Source organism: Diaphorina citri, unplaced genomic scaffold (assembly GCF_000475195.1).
Source record: "Diaphorina citri unplaced genomic scaffold, Diaci psyllid genome assembly version 1.1 scaffold874, whole genome shotgun sequence".
NCBI classification, from domain to species: Eukaryota; Metazoa; Arthropoda; class Insecta; order Hemiptera; family Psyllidae; genus Diaphorina; species Diaphorina citri.
Window position 1 is genome coordinate 72,612 of NW_007378306.1, and position 24,304 is coordinate 96,915.

The 24,304-nt window shown below is 41.4% G+C and overlaps 3 protein-coding genes across 3 annotated transcripts; all 3 read right to left on the reverse strand.

The window, feature by feature from the left end:
* Positions 1-464: 464 nt before the first annotated feature.
* LOC103512700 lies at positions 465-3,534 on the reverse strand. The gene is made up of 4 exons (XM_026826093.1): positions 3,322-3,534; positions 2,797-2,976; positions 785-931; positions 465-506 (listed from the first exon to the last, which is right to left on the reverse strand). The coding sequence occupies exons 1-4, from the start codon at positions 3,433-3,435 to the stop codon at positions 465-467; spliced, it is 483 nt and encodes a 160-aa protein (XP_026681894.1). The 5' UTR covers positions 3,436-3,534.
* On the reverse strand, positions 3,504-17,441 carry LOC103512701 (nesprin-1-like). Its single transcript, XM_026826094.1, has 23 exons — positions 17,411-17,441; positions 17,037-17,214; positions 16,470-16,648; positions 16,053-16,357; positions 15,669-15,889; positions 15,331-15,465; positions 14,810-14,983; positions 14,608-14,707; positions 13,811-13,908; positions 13,406-13,461; positions 13,161-13,340; positions 12,544-12,848; positions 11,186-12,370; positions 10,641-11,042; positions 10,054-10,227; positions 9,422-9,673; positions 8,824-8,973; positions 8,053-8,334; positions 7,276-7,535; positions 6,025-6,142; positions 5,173-5,478; positions 4,765-4,904; positions 3,504-3,516 (listed from the first exon to the last, which is right to left on the reverse strand). Exons 1-23 carry the CDS (start codon positions 17,439-17,441, stop codon positions 3,504-3,506), a joined length of 5,244 nt encoding a protein of 1,747 aa, XP_026681895.1.
* A 198-nt stretch (positions 17,442-17,639) lies between these two features.
* On the reverse strand, positions 17,640-24,296 carry LOC108252804 (girdin homolog). The gene is made up of 11 exons (XM_026826095.1): positions 24,189-24,296; positions 23,450-23,770; positions 22,514-22,834; positions 21,315-21,584; positions 20,662-20,865; positions 20,333-20,503; positions 19,984-20,181; positions 19,413-19,934; positions 18,711-18,864; positions 18,285-18,307; positions 17,640-17,905 (listed from the first exon to the last, which is right to left on the reverse strand). The coding sequence occupies exons 1-11, from the start codon at positions 24,294-24,296 to the stop codon at positions 17,741-17,743; spliced, it is 2,457 nt and encodes an 818-aa protein (XP_026681896.1). The 3' UTR covers positions 17,640-17,740.
* Positions 24,297-24,304: the final 8 nt, after the last annotated feature.

Genomic DNA, 24,304 nt, shown 5'->3' on the forward strand with positions numbered 1-24,304 from the left:
CCAATTCTCTAACAGACGACGAAAAACAACAACGACAAACAAACAACAACAGTCACGGTAAAATATTTTTGTGCACTTGTCGTAGGGTTATTCAACAGATCAGGTTCATTGGTCACACTCGTTTCAATGACAGAAGGTTGGTTTATTATTTGACCAGTCTGACTGGGTTGGTTGTTCCCATGAGTTTCCATTTGAGTAATAGGGTTACTCGTTAACTCTGGAGTTCTCGTGTTGACCCAGTACCTAAATCAGAAGTATTGTGATTATTCTCGCACATCTGATGAGAGAAATACTACGATATGCTCAACTGCGACTGAGCTTAACCCAACTTTTAGGGCGGTTTTTCTTCTGCACCTAAACCTTAGAGTGGGCTTTTTGTACGTAGTTAAGCATTCCTTACCTGTTGGTAATGTTCTACTTGGAAGATGGTTTGTTCTAGGTCGGTGATTTGTTTTCTCACGGAATCAAACAGCTGGTCTAGAATGCGTGCAGGTTTTGACGGCGTTCTGGAAAGCAAAAAGAAAGCGAGTTGAAATGCCATTCTAAGGGGCAAGTTCTCACTTGTCGTTCGGAAAAAATCGTGACGTGCGTACATTGCCTACAAGGAGATTTTGTGTCGTTCGAAAAAAAAAAAAATCGTGTCGTGTGTAGTGGGAACACCTTCATTTAAATTACATTGCCTACAAAGGACATTCGGAAAAAAAAAAATCGAATGAAACTTACGAGAACCGGCCTTTCAGCGTTAAATACAAACATTATTGGTTGAACGAAGTTTGGTTCTTACCGTATAAGAGTTCAGTTTGACTCTGAGGTCGCTCAGATTGTTGGAATCATAAGGTTCGGATAGGAAGGTTCGTTTCTCAGAGACCCACTTCATGACTTCGGCGTGAAGACTGAGGAAATGTTTCCACGCGTCATCACATCCCGTAACCTAGAACAAGAAAATGAATTCGAACTTATATTATTAGCTGTATTTTGGAATGGAAAAATGAAATGGAAAAAGTTCGATGGAAAAAGTTCAAGTTACCAGCCAGCCTGGTTAGCTCAGAAGACAGCGCGCCTGCTTTGTAAGAGCTAGAACACGGGTTCCCTTCCCACCTGGGCGAACGGCTAGATTTTTTCCCCATTCCTTCCTCTTCTCTTAAGGTGGGTTTACACTTATACGCTCAAGCCATTTGCACAAACATGCCGGTTTGTTCTATTTACACAAAACTGTGAGAGGAACCTAGATTTTTTTTTTCTCCAAGTGCTGACTCATGGAGGGGCTGGTTTTCATTTATTAGCATTTATTCCACAAGAAATCAGATTTTGATTTTTCTTGAAAAATCGACGTGGACGCAATAACTCCTTCTCTCTTCGATTTCAGGACGATAAGGCGATATCCCTCCTCTAGAAATCTTCCGCACACAAAAAGCCCATTCTGAGGCTTAGGTAGAGGGGTAAACAGACCTCAAGATCGGGTTTAGCTTATACGAATTATCTTAGGCCAGCCCCTCACTATCAGGTAGACTTGACAGATACACCTGATCAGGTCTACCTGATACCTGATGAGCACACACACTATCAAGTAGACCTGAGAAGCAGACCTGATCATGTATACCTATCAGGTCTACCTGATAGTGAGTGCCTCGCCTAAAAAAAGAAGAAAAAAAGGGAGAAAGCAAAGTGCACACGCCACTCGCTTGGCGGAGATGTTTCTAAAAATATCGCCTGGTACTGGGGACAGAGGTGCTTCATCTTCAATCTTCATGCTCTCATTCATTCCAAAATAATCAACACTGCTGCCGCCCGGGTTTAGAAAAATATAAACAACAAATGTGTTCAATTACGTTCGTTAAAAATTTTCTTTGGGGAAAAAATTCAGCATTAATTTTGGGCGCTGCCGAAAGGGAAAATTGATTTTTTTTTTTTAGAGAATTATTTGATAGAGGAAGCTGTAACTAACTGCTAAGGTTACCTTATCTGTTTCCTAAAATCCACCCCGGGCGGGAATCCAACCCGCGACCTAGCCCTTACCTTCCGAGCTAACTAGGCTGGCATAGATGTTTTGATCTTCGACTTTGAAAGATATCCTCTTGTATTTATCTACACATCTATGTAAATGTCTACAACCAACCTCAATGTAAAGGTGCGTCTGCGCCTACAAATACATTATGGTCTAGCGTAGTCGTTTGACATAGATTGGAATTGGAACCCACATGGGAAAAGTAAATAAAATCCTCGTAAAATTAAAATGGAATTCAAATGGAACAAAGATGTAGGTGCATAATGCGTATTCCAATCGGTCATTTCAATTTATGTATTTTTTCCCCCACATTTTGACAGATCCCTCCGTCATATTTTGACTCGTGCTTCAAATTTTGCTTTTTGATTACCGAGTTTTTTCTTCTGACATATCATTTATAATGCGGTCCCCTGTCAACGAATGTGTGTCACATATTTGCCGTTCAGATGTGGCGACAAAATTGTTGCCAATAAATTTCTTGGACAAAAATCCAGAGTTTTCAAGAGTTCTTGAATCGCAACGTAAACAGCAGGTATGTTACGATGAGTGACTGCTGGGAATGGTTGGTAGTAAACTGACAAATAGGAGAAAGTAGAAATTTATCTAGAGTAAAAGATTATTGAACGGAAAATTGGGGCGATTTTTCTTTCTCTTTCTTTCTCTCGTTGAGTTTCATCTCAATCTGCTGCATCTGCTCGGTGAAAGACAAGATAGTGGACTGGATCAGCACGAACTCATTAGATTCCGTGTGCTGATTGGGTATAACAATCTAATAATAGAACAATATTTACCTCTTTCTTTCTCTCGTTGAGTTTCATCTCAATCTGCTGCATCTGCTCGGTGAAAGACAGGATGGTGGACTGGATCAGCGCGCGCTCCTCATTAGATTCCGTGTGCTGACTGATCTCATTCCCTGTCCTTGTCATCTGAGCGAGCTTGTCCTTCATGTCGATCAGCTCGCCCTCCAGTTGCTGAAGCAAAATTAGAAAGTGATTAGATTAGAAATAGTATATTACTTAAGTTATGTTTGACAATGGATACTTAAAAGTCTTACTCTCCCAACTCGGCCCGGCCACACTTGACTATGTAAAATAGTATTTACCAAGGATGTGTAAATTAAATAAATTCGTTATTAATAGATTAGAAATGCTGACATTGAAGATAAAAGGGGCCCAGCCTATTTAGCTTGGAAGGTACGGCGTTGTGCCTTGTAAACGCTAGATCGCGGGGTTAATTCCCGCTCTCAACTCGGCCCGGCCACACTTGACTAAGTAAAATAGTATTTTTCAGGTAACCTGCCGAAGTTTTTACAATACCTGTATGAATTGTATCAGGGTTTGTGGGGGCAAGGTCCGATCTTGAATCTTGGCCTCGGCATCCTGTAGCCAAGTGCCAATCTTCTCCACATCCGTCAGATAGGCAGCCCGCATGGCTTTGGCTTTCTGGACCTCCTTGCCTTTCTCTTCTAGCTTCGAGTTCAACTCTTCCGATAGCAGCTCTAGTGCGGTGATCTAAAACCAGAAGCAGAAGATACATTGTCCAACTTAAATCAGGATGGTTCACTGGTTCCCCCCTTTGGGGAACCAGTCGGCACCTTACATCTCTTCAATTGCCCCTCTAAGCTAACACAAATGACAACAGTATATATGTATTTGGCTCGAACCAACTGAAGTGGCTGAACACCTGAGCCTACCAGTAACAGGTAGAGATGGAAGTGCCTGATGGAAATTTGGCTACTACAACATTGGGGATTACTAGAGGCGTATTTTCCTTTCAAAAACTGAGACGGTCTCCCCTCTTCTGAGGTTCATTTCCTCTCTTTTAAAGGAAAATACGGGCATTAGTTCAACCACTAGCTGGCGTGGTAGCCCAGTTGTGGGTAGACACCAGAAAATAATTGGGTGTTGAAAGACTGATTGTTTTTGCCAGCTAGTGCCAGTTCAAATATTTTTAGGCTAAAACAACTCATTTTCCTCATTATTTAAAGTAAGCTATCCATAAAATAAGTACTCGTTAGAGGCGAAAAAATCATTTGTTTTTCAAGACAATGGGCCAAGTGGTGCATATTTTTATAATAAATTGTTTTAAATAATTTATTGTTATTTTTACCTCAAAGGAATATACATTCTACAGGAGTGTCTCACACGATACCAATTATTTATTTTATGCTAATATGATAGACATCATATTAGGGTGAGCATAAAATTGAGAAAGCGAAAGAAGGAAAGGAAAGCAAAGCGATAAAACAAATTTAGATTTTTATTAGTATTTTTAAATCATGAAAACACCTTGTATATGGTGTTTATTCCAAACACATACCCCCCGAATGCATTCGTTTAAAATGAGAAACTGTTTTTTATCTTCTTTTTATTGTAATTGGCAAAATTTTGTAACAAATTTTTGGCAGCGCGTCTCCAATTGTCCGACCGTTAAACAATTTTCGTCTATGACCTATGACATCATTGTGTATCTCTCATTAGATCATCATTAGAAATGGTAAAAAAAAATATAAGTCACAAAAAATAAATAAATTATACGTAGACGAAAGAGAAGTAGTGTTCGACAGGAATAGTCAGAAAATGAGGAACACAACAAATGTGAAAAGACTGACATGCAACTTTAACCCTGCCTGAGGGCAAATGGCAAAATATAAAGCATAGAAGAATCTATACTTTTGGTATCTAATGTATCTATACTTTCTAATTTATCCTGCTCGAGTAGGATTAAAAAATCCCTTCTAATAATAAAATATCTCTTACCCGCTCTGAGTTGACACTAAGGAGTCGACTCTCTTCTGCAGATCCAAGCCATCCTTCTTCAAGAACTTGACAATAGGGGCAGCCAGGGTAGAGATTTGGGACACTTTGGGCTTCTCAGACTCAACCGTACCGAGGAGTGACTAGAATCAGGATAAAATAAGATACTTTAGTTCAAAATCGGAGAGAAATAGTAAATCCCTCGACAGTATCCTTCAAGACAAACGTGCTAAATTATTTCTCCTGTAGTATGAGCTTTAAAGAGTCAACTTTAGTGTCAATATTTGCATGTTACGCTCATCATCACAAAATGCAAATATATGCTGGGATAACAGAAAACGTCAATAGATAAATTAATAGGTAGATATTTGGGTCAATTCTATTTCTCCGCAAATCCACAAAGCTCCTTACCTCAAGTTCACTTTTATTCTGGGTGAGCACCGCGAGTGAGTGCACAACACCATCACATTGCTCCACGCTGGTTTCCACTCCCTTCAGCGTTCTCTCGCTAGAGCTCATCAGTTTTTCCAGCTGTTCCCATTGCTCTGCCAGCTCGGTTAACTTTTCTCGCCTAGTGTCCAAATCTCCCACCAGAGTGTTCCACTGATCGTTGATTCTCTCGATTTGATCTTCTATGAGTTGATCACTCTCCTGATCTGCCTTGGGTTTGATCTCTTTCCATACATCGTTGAGCATGTCGATTTCAGATTGATTTTCCTGAAATAAAATTGGAACGGATGTAACTTGTATTGAAAGAAAAGTGCAAAAAAAAAAAAAAAAAAAAAAAAAAAAAAAAACGAGCCGAAAATAGGAGTCGTTTCTATCAGAACAGAAGGTAAAATACATGGAATGTCACTTCATGAGAGAGTGACAGTTGTATTGTCACGCAAAATAGGTACCACGGCGTATGAGGAAAAAATTTATATGCTGCCAGCTGCCACTCTAATTGAGTGACGTGAAAATGAAGAAAATTTTCACTGGTTATTGGATTTTCACCAAAAAATAAAGTTTGTTTCATAGATCTAAGGACAAAGTATAACTACTAACCAGCCTAGTTGGCTTGTGGAAAATGATAAGGTCTCTATGAAAATGATAAATGATTCATAGGTTTGGTTTTGCAGCCGACCACGCGCGACTTGCGCTACTCAAAGTCGTGCGTCTACGCGTGCAGTGTGAGGCCAGCAGGCCAGCTTAAAAGTCAATGTATATTAGTGTACATATAGGTAACTGTTAATGTCCACCCCACGCGTAAAGCGAATCAACTTTGGTCTTCAAATCGGTCAACTGCTCGATCAACTGCTTGATATTACGCAGAATCTCTTGCAGATTGCTCCAATCTTGCGTCACTTTGCTGAGGAGGCCCGAAATCTGCTCTTGGAGTCTGCGAAACAGAGAAACACAACGCAAACTGTGACATCATAGGAGAAAATACAAAATGATCTGCTTCCTCGAATTAAATGAGACAGATGTGAAGGAAAACACACGAAAAGTGTCCCCCAAATTTCGACGTGGACGCAATAACTCCTTCTCTCTTCGATTTCAGGACGATAAGGCGATATCCCTCCTCTGAAAATCTTCCGCACACAAAAAGCCCATTCTGAGGCTTAGATAGAGGGGCAAACAGACCTCAAGATTGGGTTAAGCTTATACGAATTATCTTAGGCCAGCCACTCACTATCAGGTAGACTTGACAGATACACCTAATCAGGTCTACCTGATACCTGATGAGCACACACACTATCATGTAGACCTGAGAAGCAGACCTGATCATGTATACCTGTCAGGTCTACCTGATAGTGAGTGCCTCGCCTAAAAAAAGAAGAACAAGCTGTGTCCGTCCCTCCGGGAATTTTTAGCCCGTAGTTTATTCGATCGTGGTTAAAGAATACCTATGTATATACCTACCTAATTTGTTTAATATTCAGTTTATTATCATTCTTGATTTGATTTTTTGATTTTACTTTCATGTAATGAAAATGATCTGGAAAGTCAGCACGGAATTCATGGTTAAAAAATTGTTAACCAGCCTAGTTAGCTTGGAGGGTAGGTAGAGCGTCTGCCTTGTAAGTGCTAGGTCGTGGGTTCGATTCCCACACGGGGCGAGTTTTATAATGAAGGGATAAGGTTTGTTCTCGGAACGGCTGGCTTTCTCCTACATCTCCTATCCTGTCTTCGATTTCAGGACGATAAGACCTTAGCAATGACAGTTCCCTCTGTCCAACCTCTTAAAAAAAGTTAAATTATTTACACACCATTGTGGAATATTTCAACCAAATGGCGTTTAATACACACGAAGCTGTTACTTCTTCTGTCAAGCTTTGGCGACAATCACAATTCTGCTTCGTGTAAAATGGGCTTAAGTGTAATATTTCCCTAATCAATACCTTTGAAAGCTTGGCACATGTATAGATTTCAATTTCCTCCCCAATGATCTTTGGACATATCGTACATTTAACTTCATTCCCCTTATCTAATCATAGAGCTATCCGACTGGTTTTCCTTACCTTATCATACTTATCAATCTTCTCCTGCACCGTAGCACTGTTCCCATCCACTTCTCCTACTCTGGCCGTAGTCTCCGTTATAAAGCCTACAATTTGCATGATCAGTGTGGTAAATTGTTCTCGCAGTAGAAGCAGTGACTTCAGTTTGGGTACGGCATTGTTTTCTATTCTCTCCACGACTTCATCGAGAGGTTTGATCGAATCGGCCAAATGAGCCAGGTCTTCGTCTGACTGACTGTTTTTCCACAAGTTGATTTCATCCAACAGTTTCTGAAATGAAAAATTGCAATGAAGAAATTAGGGAATTTTAATTGTGTCTAGCATAGTAACCTCCGTGGTCGAGTGGGTACTAGGCTTGCACGCCGGAGGCCCGGCTTTTTTTGGCTCTGTGCTTGGAGTTTGAGGTATACTCAGCCTCGTAAGGACAATGGAGTAGCGACCAGTGGCGGCATTACCAGTGTAAAAAGAAAAATGGAGGAAAGATTACTTTTTTTTTACGTCTTTCTTTCAAGTGGCAGGGTTTTCCTGGAGGAGCTCTTCCACCCAACCACTATTTTTTTCTTTCACTGTGAACCTTTAAGATAATAATTATTAACATTAACCAACGTGACAAATTGACAGTAGATGTAATCCCAGTTTTGAGAATTCCATTCTTATGGCAGAATATAATCGCGGAGTGAGGAAACTAGTCAAACTAGTTAATGTAACTAGAAGTGTAGTGGATTGTAAATCTCCCGGGAACACAAGTTACAAACAATACAGGATGTAACAAAATTCTTTCACTCACCTGTTCATCAACAAACTGAGCGTCCAAGTTACTCAACAGTGCCTTCACCTGTCCCGCCTTGTCCTGCAGTTGTTCCAGCGGTGTCTGCAAGCTATTCTCCAACGTATTGCTGATGTCTTTCAGCGTGTTAGCTTTCACAGGACATAGAACACCTTGGCCATGCTCTACAGAGTCTAACTTCTTGCTGATAGCGTCTAGTTGTTTGTCCAAATCGTTCACGTCGGCTTTGTAGGATTCGATGACCTTCTGTTGCGAGTCTTTCTTGCCAATAGCTTGGTTTATCTGGAAGACAGTGTGAAGTACTCAATATGAGTGATTGAGCATTGAGAAAGAAAAGGAGAGAGCGGAAGAGAGAGGCAGAGGGAGGGTGAGAGAGTAAGGGATAAGGGAGAGAGAGAGGGGTGCAATAGTCCTACATACATACTGGACTCCGCAAAAAGTTTGAAAATATTGAAGAGATCCAAACTGTCAAAGTAGCCAGCCTAGTTAAGCTTGGAGGGTAGCGCGTCTACCTTGTAAAAACTAGGTCGCGGATTCGATTCCCGCCCGGGGAGGATTTTATTCTAAACCGGTAAGGTTTGTTCTCGGAACGGGTGGCTTTCTCCTATCCTGTCTTTCTTCTCCCTTCGATTTCGGAACGAAAAAACCTTAGCAGTTACAGTTCCCTCTATCAAACCTAAAAAAAAAAAAAAAAAAAAAAAAAAAAATCCACAAAAACGGTGTCTGCATGCTATTCTCCAACGTATTGCTGATGTCTTTCAACGTGTTAGCTTTCACAGGACATAGAACACCTTGGCCATGCTCTACGGAGTCTAACTTCTTACTGATAGCGTCTAGTTGTTTGTCCAATTCGTTCACGTCGGCTTTGTAGGATTCGATGACCTTCTGTTGCGAGTCTTTCTTGCCAATAGCTTGGTTTATCTGGAAGACAGTGTGAAGTACTCAATATGAGTGATTGAGCATTGAGAAAGAAAAGGAGAGAGCGGAAGAGAGAGGCAGAGGGAGGGTGAGAGAGTAAGGGATAAGGGAGAGAGAGAGGGGTGCAATAGTCCTACATACATACTGGACTCCGCAAAAAGTTTGAAAATATTGAAGAGATCCAAACTGTCAAAGTAGCCAGCCTAGTTAAGCTTGGAGGGTAGCGCGTCTACTTTGTAAACACTAGGTCGCGGATTCGATTCCCGCCCGGGGCGGATTTTATTCTAAACCGGTAAGGTTTGTTCTCGGAACGGGTGGCTTTCTCCTGTTCTGTCTTTCTTCTCCCTTCGATTTCGGAACGATAAAACTTTAGCAGTTACAGTTCCCTCTATCAAACCTAAAAAAAAAACTCAACAATACACGTACTTGCACAACCAACCCATCAACTTACCAAAGTGATAAGTTCTGCAAGCTGATCCTCGAGAAGTCCTTCTGTTTGTTTCTGGAGTACCACTCCCTTCAGATCTTGCATCTTGGCTATTTCTGCCTGAGCACTCTCCGCTTTGATTTTGCATGGCTTCTTCTCCCAATCCGTGATGAGGGATTTCTGGTCGTCGATCCAGGCGAGAACTTCTGCCTTGAGCTTCTCCTCGCCTTCTAGACCTGCCTCAGCTTCGTTCAGTTGAGATAACTTCGACTCCACCTGTGGAGGAAATAACAGACATATTCGCCATTTTTAGCAAAATCGAACTGTAGATATTGAAAACCAGAGTATGACAAGGACGTATCAGAGCCTACCCTGTCGCGAACGCGAGTTTTGTTTCCATAGATACCTCTAGAAACTGCCATGGCAGCGAAAAAGTTGAGACGTGTTTAGATTTTTTCGCATTTTCGCATTTGGGAAAATATATTGATCTGCTGCAAAAGTTGTACCTTTGTAAATTTTTTTGCTGTAAATAAAAAAGTTCCCGTGTTTCTGATTTTACATCAAATCTTCGTTCCTTTAAGTTTAGCAGGAACCTCCAATGTATTTCATCCAACCCCTAAAATGACACTGTTTGGATTCTAATCTGCTAGTCTCACCTGTTCAATCTGATCTTCTAGTCTGAGTCGGATAGCTATCTCTCGATCGGGTACAGGGGGGTGTGCTGACTCCAATGGACTACTAGGCCGGGAAATACATGCCGTGGCAGCTTCACCTGCTTGAATAGCAGCTCCTAGGCGATTCTTCTCATGCTCTAGCTTGTTCAGAAGATCCTGAAAAAGGAAGGAAATATTTTAGTGGTTAATTATCCTACATAGCTGTATGTTAGGCCAGCCACTTACTATAAGGTAGACCTGACAGGTACACCTGATCAGGTCCGCCTGTCAGGTCTACCTGATGTGTGTGCTCATCAAGTATCAAGTTGACCTGACAGGCGGACTTGAACAGGTGTACCTGATAGTGAGTGGCAGGCCTTAGTAACGAAGCTCTACATAGCCATTGTTTGTGATATTTGTTTCCCCATTCAGAGTTTCCGTTGGTACAAGATATCAATCATCACTGTATTCAAAGTATTGTGCACGTACCTTGTTAGTCTGGATAGACTGTTTGGCCTCATCTAGAGTGCTGGGCTCAACATAAGGTTCCATAACTTGTGGCTCGAGTTCCTCCAGTACTTTCCAGATACTATCCAATGCATCTTCATATTAAGTGCTTTCATTTCATTCTTAACTGCGGTTTGTCCGTCGGGTGAGGTCGATGCTAACACAACTTCCCCTGTGGTCTGCATATGTTCTACAAGTAGTTCTCCTTGAGCTTTCTTATTCAGCAAGGATTCCAGGGGAGCCACTATATTCTCGATGGCTAATTTATCGCTCAAAGATTTTTGTTTCATGCTGGGTATTTTATCCCGAGCTCTTGTTAACCATGTTAGTAATTCATCACAGGCTTCCTTGTAAACTCTGTGGTCTTTGTATTGATCTTCCCTGTCCGCTAGGAGAGATTTAACTTTACCAAGCAACGTATCAAACTGATCTAATATTTGTTTAGCTTGAGTAGCTGCTTGACTCTGTTGTCCACTCGCTAACATCTCTCCAGCTTTCACTTTCAATCTTTGTATTGATCTTCCCTGTCCGCTAGGAGAGATTTAACTTTGCCAAGCAATGTATCAAACTGATCTAATATTTGTTTAGCTTGAGTAGCTGCTTGACTCTGTTGTCCACTCGCTAACATCTCTCCAGCTTTCACTTTCAAACTATCCACTTCAACAGTTTCACAACGGACTTTATCTTCCAATAGCTTAATCTTTTCTAACTGTGCTCGCTTGTCAGCCATAGTGGCTTGGAACGGACTAAGCTCATTATAAGACACTTGAATGTAATCCACTAATTGATTAAGTTCTTGAATTTGTTCAAGGAATCCTGCCCATTTATGAATGGATTCATCCAAAGCAACTTTAGTTTCCACCATCTTAGATGCTAAGTTGCTCCAATCTTCTTGAATACGAGTGAGAGTATTGTTAATAGCGCCATGACCCTCAGGTTTAGTATTTGTTAGAACAACTTGAGCTAATGCTACACTCTTCTGTACTTTGTTAAAGCCTTCCTCTTTGTACATGATGAGCGCTTGGATAGTTTCCAATTTACTTTCAAGATCTTTCTGAGAAGAGGCACTCAGATCACAACAGTAATCCAGTTTACTTCTAATATTATCTAACCATTGCAAAGTATTCTGTGAGTGATTCTCCCATTCCAGTTCATCATTTACGTATTGCTGCCACTTGGTATTCAAATCTTTGACTTTGACACAAAGCTTGTGATATTTCTGAGCTATTTCTGTCATGGGTGAGGATCGGCATTGTAATTGTTGTGCTTTCTCAGTGACACAATCGATTTCCAATTCCTTAGCTCTGACTTCTCCTTGTAGAGCGACTAGCTCCTCTAGCTGTTGTCGCTTCTCATCTCCAGTACTCTTCAGATCAATAGCATGGAGTTTGGAATCCGTGTCTCTAAGCCAAGCAGCACAGTCGTCCTTCATTCTCTCATAGTCTGTCCATTGCTCCAGCTTCTTCTCAACACTCTCTATGGTTGACTTTAGTACTGCGACCAATCCTTCCCAATCTTGTTGAGAGGAATCAATCTGTGCATGAATATTAGCACGACCACTCTCAATAGTCCCCGGCAGAACTTTCTCTCCCATATCACGGACAGATTTGATTCTCGGTTCCTCATTGGACAACTCTTTCTCCAGATTCTTTAGTCTCTCTAGATTGCTATGCAGGGAAACTCGTTCCAATGTTAGATCTCCCCACATATTCACAGCGTTGTATGTAGCATCGATCCATTCCTGTGTGTCCAATACTGCCTTGGTGTAAGCTTGATGAATGCTGACAATGCCTTCATAAGCTTCCGTGAATTTCTGAAAAATGTAACAGATAAAGTTATTCAAAACGTTATAATTTAAAAGGTCGTCACGATTTTAATAAAAGATTTTCTCTCTAAGTGTGATAAATGTTAACAAATATGACATTATCATGATCCTGTAAACTGGGGGTGTTTTAGACTACCTACACGGATAAAATAAAACCTTACCTGAGCACGCTTCAGAACGTTTCCATGGCGAGTAGTAATAGTAGCAAGTTGCTGTTTGGACTGCTCCGAGGGTTGATGCAAGGACTCTATCTTGTCCTTCAGCTGGAGTAGATCCTGCTGATGGGAGGTGGCATCCTGATAGATTGTCCTGTATACTTGGAGCTGAGCTTTCTTCTCGTCCAGAGTGGTTTTGAGTTCCATTTCATCGCCTAGTTTCTTCTCGGTGACTTTGAGCCAGTCTAGGAGAGTGGCTACGGATTCTTCATAGCCGCACCAGGAGGAGAGTTTACCTTTGAGTTCGCGTTCTGTGAAACGATGGAAATAAAAACTGTTAGTGTGCTTCTCAACAGTCTGGCTAGAGGACTCTAAACTGGAAGGATATCAGCCTGAAATTTTCCTTGATCAAGAAATAGCAACAAAGGTTGACTGCGAAGGGTATCCACTCAAAAAAAAAAAAAAATCGTAGCCAAAACCAAATGTGAGCCCAAAACAATAACCCTACTACCCGATGCGATGGCTGATTGGCAGAAAGAGGGATTCTAAAGAGGATTTAGTCATGTTGTTATAGTTACCAGATTTAACCACATTTCTATCAAGGTGTCTAGAATCTTACTCACCAGTGACAGTAATCTTGTCATACAGCGCCTCCACAGCCTGCTGCAGTTTCTCCATCTGAACTCTCAAGGGTTCGTGTCCCGGCTCTGACGTAGATTCGTACCCTTTGTCACACAAATCCACACAGGCATTCAATAAGACATCCATATCCACCTTTTCCGCCAGTAGAGCGGTCAGTTGACCTTGACGCTGGCATTCAATAAGACATCCATATCCACCTTTTCCGCCAGTAGAGCGGTCAGTTGACCTTGACGCTTCTGGAGTTCCTCGTAGGAGGTCTCGGGTTCGATGAGTTTGGCGTATTTGGCTTCGACTTGGGACAGAATGAGGGATTCTAAAGAGGATTTAGCCATGCTGTTATAGTTACCTACCAGATTTAACCACATTTCTATCAAGGTGTCTGGAATCTTACTCACCAGTGACAGTAATCTTGTCATACAGCGCCTCCACAGCCTGCTGCAGTTTCTCCATCTGAACTCTCAAGGGTTCGTGTCCCGGCTCTGACGTAGATTCGTACACTTTGTCACACAAATCCACACACGCATTCAATAGCACATCCATATCCACCTTCTCCGTCAGCAGAGCGGTCAGTTGACCTTGACGCTTCTGGAGTTCCTCGTAGGAGGTCTCGGGTTCGATGAGTTTGGCGTATTTGGCTTCGACTTGGGCCAGCTTCTGCGAGCACTCTTCGTATTTGTCTACGAAAGCCTCGTGATCACCGACCCCTTTCTCGCATTTCTTGAGAATTTCCTGAAAATAAAATTGGTGATGGTTTTGCGAAAGGTGGTAATCTGGCTGGGGGACGTTAAACAGGGAGTAGACCAGCTTAGTCTGGCTGGGGAACTTTAAACTGTAGTATACCAGCCTTAATTTCCCTTTCTAAAGAAATAGCAAACGTTGAGTGCGAAAGGCATCCACTCGTAAAATTTGTAGACAAAACCAAACGTCAGCCCAAAGCAATCACCCTAGTTAGGGCTGATCGAGAGGCTGAAAAAAAAGCCAACCCCGTCTGTACACGGGAAAAAGCGAAGAAGAATAGGAAGAATGGGTTTTTGAAAGGAAGGATGAATGTCTCACGTATAAGTTTCCTCAGATCCATATTTCAGGTACATATACTTTTTTGGTAAAGTTTGTTAACAGGTTAGGATTGAAAGCCACGTTAAGGCTGGAATTGAACCGACGCCAGGCTGGGAGCTTTAGTCATGCTGTTATAGATATCCCAACACAACAAGACTTCATTGTTATAGGATAACCATGTACACAATGAGGTACTCATTGTAGCAAATGACACGGCTATCAAGCCTGCAGAAAAATTGAAATTGGTACAACCTTTGATATTGTTCTTCCAGACGCGCAAAGTAAAGTAAGTATACCTATACAATTCAAACAAAATTGGTATTGAATCGTCAAGGAAAAAGTGTTCCTGAGTCTTCAGACAATAATAGTTACCTTGGTAGCGTTTTGAATGGCCAGGAATCGAGATAGGAACTGTTGTACATTGCAAGTAAGCGCAACTGGTCTATGAAGTATATCTTCAGTAAGTACAGCTCTCGTTCAATATTTTGTGTTGATCGATAAATCTCTATCAAGAAATTAATGCCCTAAAGAAGTCACAGAAATTCACATTACCTTCAACTTCAGTAGTTTGGACCTCAATTCCTGCGTGGTAGTCCAAGGGGTGGCTATTTCTTGCTTGATATTCTTCTCCACACTGTCCAGCCAAGCTGTCATCTGAGCCAAAGTCTCTCGGAATGAGTTCCATTGTAGATACTGGGTCTCGATATTCTTTTGTTCTTCTTTGATGCCTGCTTCTAATTCATCGCATCTGAAGACAATATAAAGGTAAATGTGAAGTCACACTATCGCAAACAAACCACAGATACCCGGAAAAAACTGCGAATATCGTGAACAAACCACGAAAACCGCGGATATCGAGAACACACCACGGATACCGCGAACAAACCGCGGATACCGCGAACAAATTAGTACTGCAACCAATCCTTCCCAATCTTGTTGGGAGGAATCAATCTGTGCATGAATATTAGCACGACCACTCTCAATAGTCCCCGGCAGAACTTTCTCTCCCATATCACGGACAGATTTGATTCTCGGTTCCTCATTGGACAACTCTTTCTCCAGATTCTTTAGTCTCTCTAGATTGCTATGCAGGGCAGTACATTCTTGCTACCATTACCAGCACACTCTTGTACAGTAGCATGAGCTTTGTGTAACCAAGCTTCCACTTCTTCTTTCTTTGCGAGGAATTCCGTCTGATCGGACAGGTTTTTCTCAACCTGGCTGACAAGTCTGAAAAGAAAGCGAAAGAGCGATTTATAGTTGTTGGTGATTTGAGCCTATATAGTTTATAATTTTTTACAAGACTTCCTTTTCCATTTTCAATTTTGAAAAGTGTGAACTATACACTCTTCTGAAACTTCCCATTTAATTTGATTTATTCACCACAGATGGTATTTCAAAAAAGGACATTAGACAGATAGTTAGGAACTTACCCTTGCACAGATGTCACTAGAGCTGCATATAATGCCTGAAGTCTCAAAGTTTCCTCTCTGATGGGACTATGAGCTGCCAATTCCATCAGAGCTTCACACTTGTCATTCAGTGTTTCCATGTCAGAGTTATGGCTGATTACTTCCTGTAGTAAAGCCTTGTACTTCTCTAGATCATCTAGGTTAGTACAATCACCGATATCTTTCTCAGCTTCAATCTTCTTCTGGAGATAAAGTTATTCAAAACGTTATAATTTAAAAGGTCGTCACGATTTTAATAAAAGATTTTCTCTCTAAGTGTGATAAATGTTAACAAATATGACATTATCATGATCCTGTAAACTGGGGGTGTTTTAGACTACCTACACGGATAAAATAAAACCTTACCTGAGCACGCTTCAGAACGTTTCCATGGCGAGTAGTAATAGTAGCAAGTTGCTGTTTGGACTGCTCCGAGGGTTGATGCAAGGACTCTATCTTGTCCTTCAGCTGGAGTAGATCCTGCTGATGGGAGGTGGCATCCTGATAGATTGTCCTGTATACTTGGAGCTGAGCTTTCTTCTCGTCCAGAGTGGTTTTGAGTTCCATTTCATCGCCTAGTTTCTTCTCGGTGACTTTGAGCCAGTCTAGGAGAGTGGCTACGGATTCTTCATAGCCGCACCAGGAGGAGAGTTTACCTTTGAGTTCGCGTTCTGTGAAACGATGGAAATAAAAACTGTTAGTGTGCTTCTCAACAGTCTGGCTAGAGGACTCTAAACTGAGAGGATATCAGCCTGAAATTTTCCTTGATCAAGAAATAGCAACGCTGTTTCTTCTCGTTCAGCGTAGGTTGCAGCGTGAAATTCTTCAGCACATTCTCCGTATCGTTTAGCCAGGTGATGAGTTTGCCTAGAGATGTCTCGTACTCGTTCCACTGAACCAGGCGGGACTCTAGACCTTGCTTCACATCACTCAATGAGGAGACGCACTTCTCGAAGTCATATCTGGAATGGGAAACAGTTATAGAATAGAATATCCGACCAAGAATATGAAATAAAATTTGCTCAAAGTTGAAAACATGAATATAGGCCGGGTCTATTTCTTGTTAATATAGGTCGGGTGGCGCGGCGCTTCGAACTCTTGACGTTCGCCCACCTCCCGACACGCTTGATACCTTGCTTACACTGCCAGAATGAGACTGAATAGTCTCTTTACCCCCCAGTCTAACCTCTTCTGTCATGACGGTAACATCTGTAGTTCAGAGCACCGGAGAATTGCTTAATTTTTTTTTTTAGCTCTCAACCGATATGTCAGCTAACTTTCTATCATAAACAGAACCTAAAATACAATATTTGACAAAAATTTGACTGCTGGGGCCAAATGGGGTCCTACCTTAAATTGGCCAAATCTCTGTACATGGCTTCGTTGGTACGGGATGGTAATTTCCGACTGCTGTTCTCAATATGATCCGACAGGGTTTGAAGTTTGGTGCTGATCTCCGGGAAACTCTCTTGAATTTCATTCACCTTGTCTAGACGAGACTGTAGAGCTTGCTTGTTACCGCTGTAGTCTGAAAACAGTCAGTCAATATTGAGGTGAGAATAGTGTAAACTTATTATTAGTGGTCGAGGTCGAACGGATTTCGAACACAATAGTTTCTTCTGGCAGTTTCATTTGTCCATACACGGTGGGTTTTAAGTTAACTAATGTACTGGTTATTCAAGAGAACTCAAGATATATGACCAAAATATTTTTTATTTACTTACTGCAGTACTCAACTGTTCTCGTCCTCAGCATATTTCATTTATTTAACTCCTTTATTTATTGAAATTCAATGTACACAAATACAAGAAATTACAAACAAGGGGCGAGCTTATTGTCTGGGGACAAAACGAAGTACCTATGTACTGGTTATTCAAGAGAACTCAAAATATATGACCAAAATATTTTTTATTTACTTACTGCAGTACTAAACTATTCTCGTCCTCAGCATATTTCATTTATTTAACTCCTTTATTTATTGAAATTTAATGTACACAAATACAAGAAATTACAAACAAGGGGCGAGCTTATTGTCTGGGGACAATCTCTACCATTCAACCGTGACATACCTTGGCAGTGTTGAACAAGACTTGACATTGAATAGATGCCAATGGTTCATGAGTAGGTAGAAGTTGTAGATCAGTCACTTGTTTGAGCCAGCTTTGTAGCTTGCTAATCTTGTCTTGCATAGCTTTCCGTTCTTGAGCTGCATTGGCCACCTTGTTGGTAAGAACTGAAGAGACTACAAATCGGAGCTTCAGATATACATTAATGACTCGAATGTTTAGCAAGAACTTCCTAGTCATATTATTCACAAATGCGATCCGGAGATACTGATGAAAATACATCAAGTCCATATTTTATTTTATTAATTAATATTTATTTCCATTACTTTTCATTTCAGGTGATATGAAGACATTGCTCGAGCGTTCCAAACACATTGTCGACGACATTGAAAAGAAGAAAGATGACCTGAAGCCAGGACGCCAATGGTTCATGAGTAGGTAGAAGTTGTAAATCAGTCACTTGTTTGAGCCAGCTTTGTAGCTTGCTAATCTTGTCTTGCATAGCTTTCCGTTCTTGAGCTGCATTGGCCACCTTGTTGATCTCAGCTTCAATATCTAGCGAAGGGAGAAAATAAGGTAATGTGTAGTGAACTCTAGTAATGTCTACTATTTCAATAACAAAGAAAAGAGTCAAATTTAGGATATTGTCTAGTAGAACAGAACAGATTGGTAAGTGATTTAAGTTCAAGGGGTCAAGTGGCGTAGGTTTACCTTGCCCTTAGGATCAATTTAGTTTGAAAAGACAGACTAATTTGTGATTTGTAGGAGGCGAGGTAGTGCTGGTAAAAGGTACACCATACTTACTCTGCAGTAAAGCATTAAGTTCAACTTGTAATCAATGCACACCAACTTGTATCAAGTCTTTGACTTCCTCTGACTCCAGCTCAGTCATACCAATGATTCTCTTGTAGAAACTATCGATGAGAACCTTCTTGTTTCAAACATTAATTATACTTACTCTGCAGTAGAGCATTGAGTTCCACTTGTAATCCATGCACACCAACTTGTATCAAGTCTTTGACTTCCTCAGACTCCAGCTCAGTCATACCAATGATTCCCTTGTTGAAACTATCAATGAGAACCTTCTTGTTGTCAGCCTCCTTATGAAGACCCTGAGGAAAGTAGAATTGAATGGAAATAGTTTAATTTATATTAAACAATAACACAAAGTATACGATAAAATAATATAGAACAACTTTCTGGGAGGAACCAACTTGGGCTAAAATTAGAGTGAAAGCGGTGACATAGAACTGAGAATAAAAAGTTCTTATGATCTTTGCTCTCCGCTTCACTCTGTTTTTGTCTTAGAGGAACAAAATTAGAGAGTCCTAAAAAAGTAGGGATAGTTACTGCTATCCCTATGCTGACACCATGTTTGTTTTTATTGTTTGTAAAAATATGTCCTACGATAGAGAAATTTAATTTAACTGGGAGACTAAATGGGACAATTTTCTCAAATGTTACTTCACTCTCCTGCACGCCAGCATAGTTAGCGCGTTTGCCTCGTCAGCGCTAGGCCGCGGGTTCGATTCCCGCCAGTGGCGGATTTTATCCTGAACGGATAATGTTTCTTTTCGCTTCCTTCTCTCTTCGATTTCGGGACCATAAGACCTTAGTAGTTAGAGTTCCCCCTATCAAACCTCTTTAAGAAACTGATCACTTCCTGTAGTAAAGCCTTGTACTTCTCTAGATCATCTAGGTTAGTACAATCACCGATATCTTTCTCAGATTCAATCTTCTTCTGGAATCCTTCAATCCATTTTTCCAGAGTGTTCTTAGAGGAGAGGAAATCATTCCAGAGTGACAGACACTTGGCATGATGTTTGTCAATATCTTGTAAAGTGTTCTGAAGATTGGTCCAATCCAAGGTAATCTGATTGATTTCTTGGTTGATGTTCTCCTTTCCTATTGGCCCAGTTGATTCCAGTACGTTGTTCTTCAAAGCAACAGTTTTGTCTATCAGTTTCTGACCTTCTGGTAGGCTCTTGGTAATCTGTTTGATTTTGTCTGCTTTATCCTTGGTGGTTTGCTGTTCACCATGACAGTCTGCATTGGCTTGTGCTCCTAGTTTGGCTTTCCTTAACCAGTCATAGGCTTCGTTGTAGGCTTGCTTATATGCCTCATGCTCATTGGCTTGGGTTTCAAACTTATCGATAGCTTCAGCAATGTTTTTCTTCAAAGTCTCGTATCGTTGTACATATGGCTGTACTTCCTTGGTAGCTAGTTCTAACTTCTTGACAGTCTAGTTTGGCTTTCCTTAACCAGTCATAGGCTTCGTTGTAGGCTTGCTTATATGCCTCATGCTCACTGGCTTGGGTTTCAAACTTATCAATAGCTTCAGCAATGTTTTTCTTCAAAGTCTCGTATCGTTGTACATATGGCTGTACTTCCTTGGTAGCTAGTTCTAACTTCTTGACAGGACCCGTGGTCTGTGTCGTTGTATGTCTTTCATCAGATGGGCGAGAAAATACACAATTTCCCCAATTTATGTTCTTGATGAACACAAGAACACCAGGAAATAAACCTTTGAAATATGTATGTCCAATGGGTAAAAAACTCTGCACTTTTTTTTTTGCAAGCGGTTATCGAACTTGGATATCTGGACAACCATGCTTCTACAATATATCTTACCCTCTGTTTGTCTAGTTCCACATCTACACTCGTCACTTCCAGTAGTAGCACAGGTAGTGTCTTCACAGCTGTCTCTCTAGCATGCAGAGCCTCAATGATCTCTTCCAGCTCAGCTCCAAGTTTCTCCGATTCAGCGGCGCGTTTCTCGTTCTGCTGGCGTAGTTTCTCCACGGTTTTTCGCAGGTTGTGCAGCTGTTGCTTTCGACTCTGGAGCTGCTCGGTACAGCTGTCTCTCTAGCATGCAGAGCCTCAATGATCTCTTCCAGCTCAGCTCCAAGTTTTTCCGATTCTGCGGCGCGTTTCTCGTTCTGCTGGCGTAGTTTCTCCACGGTTTTCCGCAGGTTGTGCAGCTGTTGCTTTCGACTCTGGAGCTGCTCGGTGATTTCGTTTCTATCGGAGATGGTGCCGTCGGAGGAGAGTTGGTCTCCCTTGTCCGAAGCCGTGGCTAGGATGGCCTCGTACTCTTGAATGTCCGCAATGATCTGGAAAGTCAGCACGGAATTCATGGTTAAAAAAGTTTTTAAATTATTTAAACCTCCTTGGCCGAGTGGGTCACACTAGGCTTACACTCTGGAGGTTCCGGGTTTGATTGCCGGCGGGGGCTTTTCCGGCTCTGAGCTTAAGAGTTCAGAGTGCTTTCAGCCTCGACAGGACAATTGAGTAGCCTCGACAGGACAGGACAGAGTACTTATTTAATCGAGTGCGATCAGTAGCAGGATAATGCAGTGATATCCACAAAAGTTGTGAAAATTTACCACTTTACCACAAAAAATTTGATATAAGATTTGATTTATTTTTATACTTTTGAAAGCTTGGTACATTTTCGGATTTCAGTTTGTTCCCTAATTATCTGTGGACGTATCGTACATTTAACTTCCGTTCCCCTTTCCTTATACACGTATCATACACCTATTCGACTGGTTTTCCTTACCTTATCATACTTATCAATCTTCTCCTGCACCGTAGCACTGTTCCCATCCACCTCCCCAACTCTGGCCGTAGTCTCCGTTATAAAGCCTACAATCTGCATGATCAGTGTGGTAAATTGTTCTCGCAGTAGAAGCAGTGACTTCAGTTTGGGTACGGCATGGTTTTCTATTCTCTCCACGACTTCATCGAGAGGTTTGATGGAATCGGCCAAATGGACAAGGTCCTCATCTGACTGGCTGTTTTTCCACGAGTTGATTTCATCCAACAGTTTCTGAAATGAAAAATTGCAATGAAGAAATTAGGGAATTTGAATTGTGTCTAGCATAACAACCTCCGTGGTCGAGTGGGTACTAGGCTTGCACGCCGGAGGCCCGGCTTTTTTCGGCTCTGTGCTTGGAGTTTGAGGTATACTCAGCCTCGTAAGGAGAATGGAGTAGCGACCAGTGGCGGCATTACCAGTGTAAAAAGAAAGATTATGGAAATAGGAAAACTGGTTGCAGAGGAGGCGCTTAGCAATGCTGTGATATCCACAAAAGTTGTGAAAAAGCACTGTTTTGACACAAAATTTGAGATATACTACGACACCGCGTTAACTACTAAACCATCTACTCACTAAGGATAAGGACTATAAAATTATTTCTGGAAAGTGGAATAGGTCTAAGTTATGTGCTGGAAATATCAATCTCATAGATTTCTGGTCGTCGATCCAGGCGAGAACTTCTGCCTTGAGCTTCTCCTCGCCTTCTAGACTTGCCTCAGCTTCGTTCAGTTGAGATAACTTCGACTCCACCTGTGGAGGAAATAACAGACATGTTCGCCATTTTTAGCAAAATCGAATTTTAGATATTGAAAACCAGAGTATGACAAGGACCTACCCTGTCGCGAACGCGAGTTTTGTTTCCATAGATACCTCTAGAAACTGCCATGGCAGCGAAAAAGTTGAGAGGTGTTTAGATTTTTTTCGCATTCTCGCATTTGGGAAAATATATCGATCTGCTGCAAAAGCTGTACGTTTGTAAATTTTGTTGCTGTAAATAAAAAAAGTTCCCTTGTTTCTGATTTTACATCAAATCTTAGTTCCTTTAAGTTTAGCTAGCACCTCCAATGTATTTCATCCAACCCCTAAAATGACACTGTTTGGATTCTAATCTGCTAGTCTCACCTGTTCAATCTGATCTTCTAGTCTCAAACTCATCTCACCTGATAAACGGTCAACGCCTCACTAATATCTTCAGCTTGCGTGCTGACTGGTCTGGCTAGCTGACTCTCCGCCTTCTGCAGCAGTGCCTTCGCCTCCTCTACCTTGTGCTGCAGACGCTTCACACTCTGCAGCTTGTTGTTCACCGTGCTGATTCTATCCTCAATGGTACGACTCAGCTGAGCGTATCGCTTCTGCATGGAGCTGACTGAGTCGTTCACAGTGAGTCGATCAGCATCGTTCAGGTTCATATGTTCCGTGGCAATGCTGACGTTGCTGATCATCATGTTGAGTTCTCCGGCCTCTTCGTTTAGTTGAGCGTACTGGAATACCAAAGGGTTCATAATATGGATGAAGAATGAGTGTTATTTGCGATTAGTAATGTAGTAATTATTGCACTCCAGTATTGATTGGAAAGCAGGACCCCAGAGGTCACACAGGAGACCCGTGCAGACGGCACTTTTTGCAGGTCTCTCTCTCTTTTGAATTCGGTCATTAGATTCATGAAAAAAAGTCCAGAGTTTTCAAGAGTTCTTGAAACGCTACGTAAACAGCAGGTATGTTACGATGAGTGATTCTGCTGGGAATGGTTGGTAGTAAACTGACAAATAGGAGAAAGTAGAAATTTATCTAGAGTAAAAGATTATTGAACGGAAAATTGGGGCAGATTCATGAGAGAGTAACTAATAGGTCCCTTAGATACAAACAATGCCACAGTTTTTTTTTTTTTACTGTCACAAACTTTTGAATAAGTTTCTTATCCACTTTGAAAAGGGTCCTGCATAATTTGTATGTATGTACTAATGGTTATATAAACCCTTTGAAACCAAGATTCATTTCTAAAACCCCGCACAACTGCTATTATCTTTGTATTGCTATGTACAGGGCTTAAGGTACCTGAGAATAACCTGAGATCAAATGGATTATGATTCTATTACCTTGTTCAACAACTCCTGTAGCATGAGCACATTGTTGGTCTTGACATCTCCTTCCACAGCCACCTCCAGTTCTTTCAACTTGGCCTCCACATTCTCCACATCCACCTCAAACTCCTTCCTGTGTCCGATCAGTTGATTCAACGTTTTCAGGGCATCTTGTATGCGGTCGGATTGCGCCTTGGTTTCTTTCTCCAGTCGGTCGATTTTGTCTTTGATAGGCGACCCTTCTTCGGCACTGCTAGGCGTTAGGAGAGCTTTCGACTGTTTGATGGCCTCTTTTAGGTCTTTCTCTTTGAAATCTTTCAGCTTGGATTGCCACTCCTGAAATGAGAAGAGAGGAAGATGAAGAGGGTGGTAGGTACAACATACATTGAAGAGAGAGAGAGAGAGAGAGAGAGAGAGAGAGAGAGAGAGAGAGAGAGAGAGAGAGAGAGAGAGAGAGAGAGAGAGAGTGAGTAAAGGAGAGAGAAAGAAAGAAGAGAGAGAAGAGAGAGAAGAGAGAGAGAGAGAGAGGGAGAGAGGGAGAGAGAGAGGGAGAGAGAGAAATAGGTACATGGATAAATGAACGAAGTACCTATGTACTGGTTATTCAAGAGAACTCAAGATGTATGACCAAAATATTTTTTATTTACTTACTACAGTACTAAACTGTTCTCGTCCTCAGCATATTTTATTTATTTAACTCCTTTATTTATTGAAATTCAATGTACACAAATACAAGAAATTACAAACAAGGGGCGAGCTTATTGTCTGGGGACAAGATCACATCCTGGAGAAGTTTCTCATGATGTTGGATTTGTTCGAGTGTCTGCTGTCTATTGTTGATGTAGAGGGAGTTATGTGCCATCAGTTGGA

What these genes read in the sequence shown, in the direction of transcription:
- LOC103512700 (XM_026826093.1), bottom strand. Translation starts at nt 3,435, where the DNA reads ATGCGGGCTGCCTATCTGACGGATGTGGAGAAGATTGGCACTTGGCTA. An exon ending in CCCTGATACAATTCATACAG is followed by an intron (nt 2,977 to 3,321) that starts GTATTGTAAAAA and finishes ATTTTGCTTCAG; the next exon opens with CAACTGGAGGGCGAGCTGAT. An exon ending in TCAACGAGAGAAAGAAAGAG is followed by an intron (nt 932 to 2,796) that starts GTAAATATTGTT and finishes TTCTTGTTCTAG; the next exon opens with GTTACGGGATGTGATGACGC.
- LOC103512701 (XM_026826094.1), bottom strand. Translation starts at nt 17,441, where the DNA reads ATGCTGAGGACGAGAACAGTTGAGTACTGCA. An exon ending in ACTACCACGCAGGAATTGAG is followed by an intron (nt 14,708 to 14,809) that starts GTCCAAACTACT and finishes ATATTGAACGAG; the next exon opens with AGCTGTACTTACTGAAGATA. An exon ending in TGACAAGATTACTGTCACTG is followed by an intron (nt 12,849 to 13,160) that starts GTGAGTAAGATT and finishes ATCGTTTCACAG; the next exon opens with AACGCGAACTCAAAGGTAAA.
- LOC108252804 (XM_026826095.1), bottom strand. Translation starts at nt 24,296, where the DNA reads ATGGCACATAACTCCCTCTACATCAACAATAGACAGCAGACACTCGAA. An exon ending in TACAGGAGTTGTTGAACAAG is followed by an intron (nt 22,835 to 23,449) that starts GTAATAGAATCA and finishes TTGGTATTCCAG; the next exon opens with TACGCTCAACTAAACGAAGA. An exon ending in AGGCGTTGACCGTTTATCAG is followed by an intron (nt 21,585 to 22,513) that starts GTGAGATGAGTT and finishes TTTTCATTTCAG; the next exon opens with AAACTGTTGGATGAAATCAA.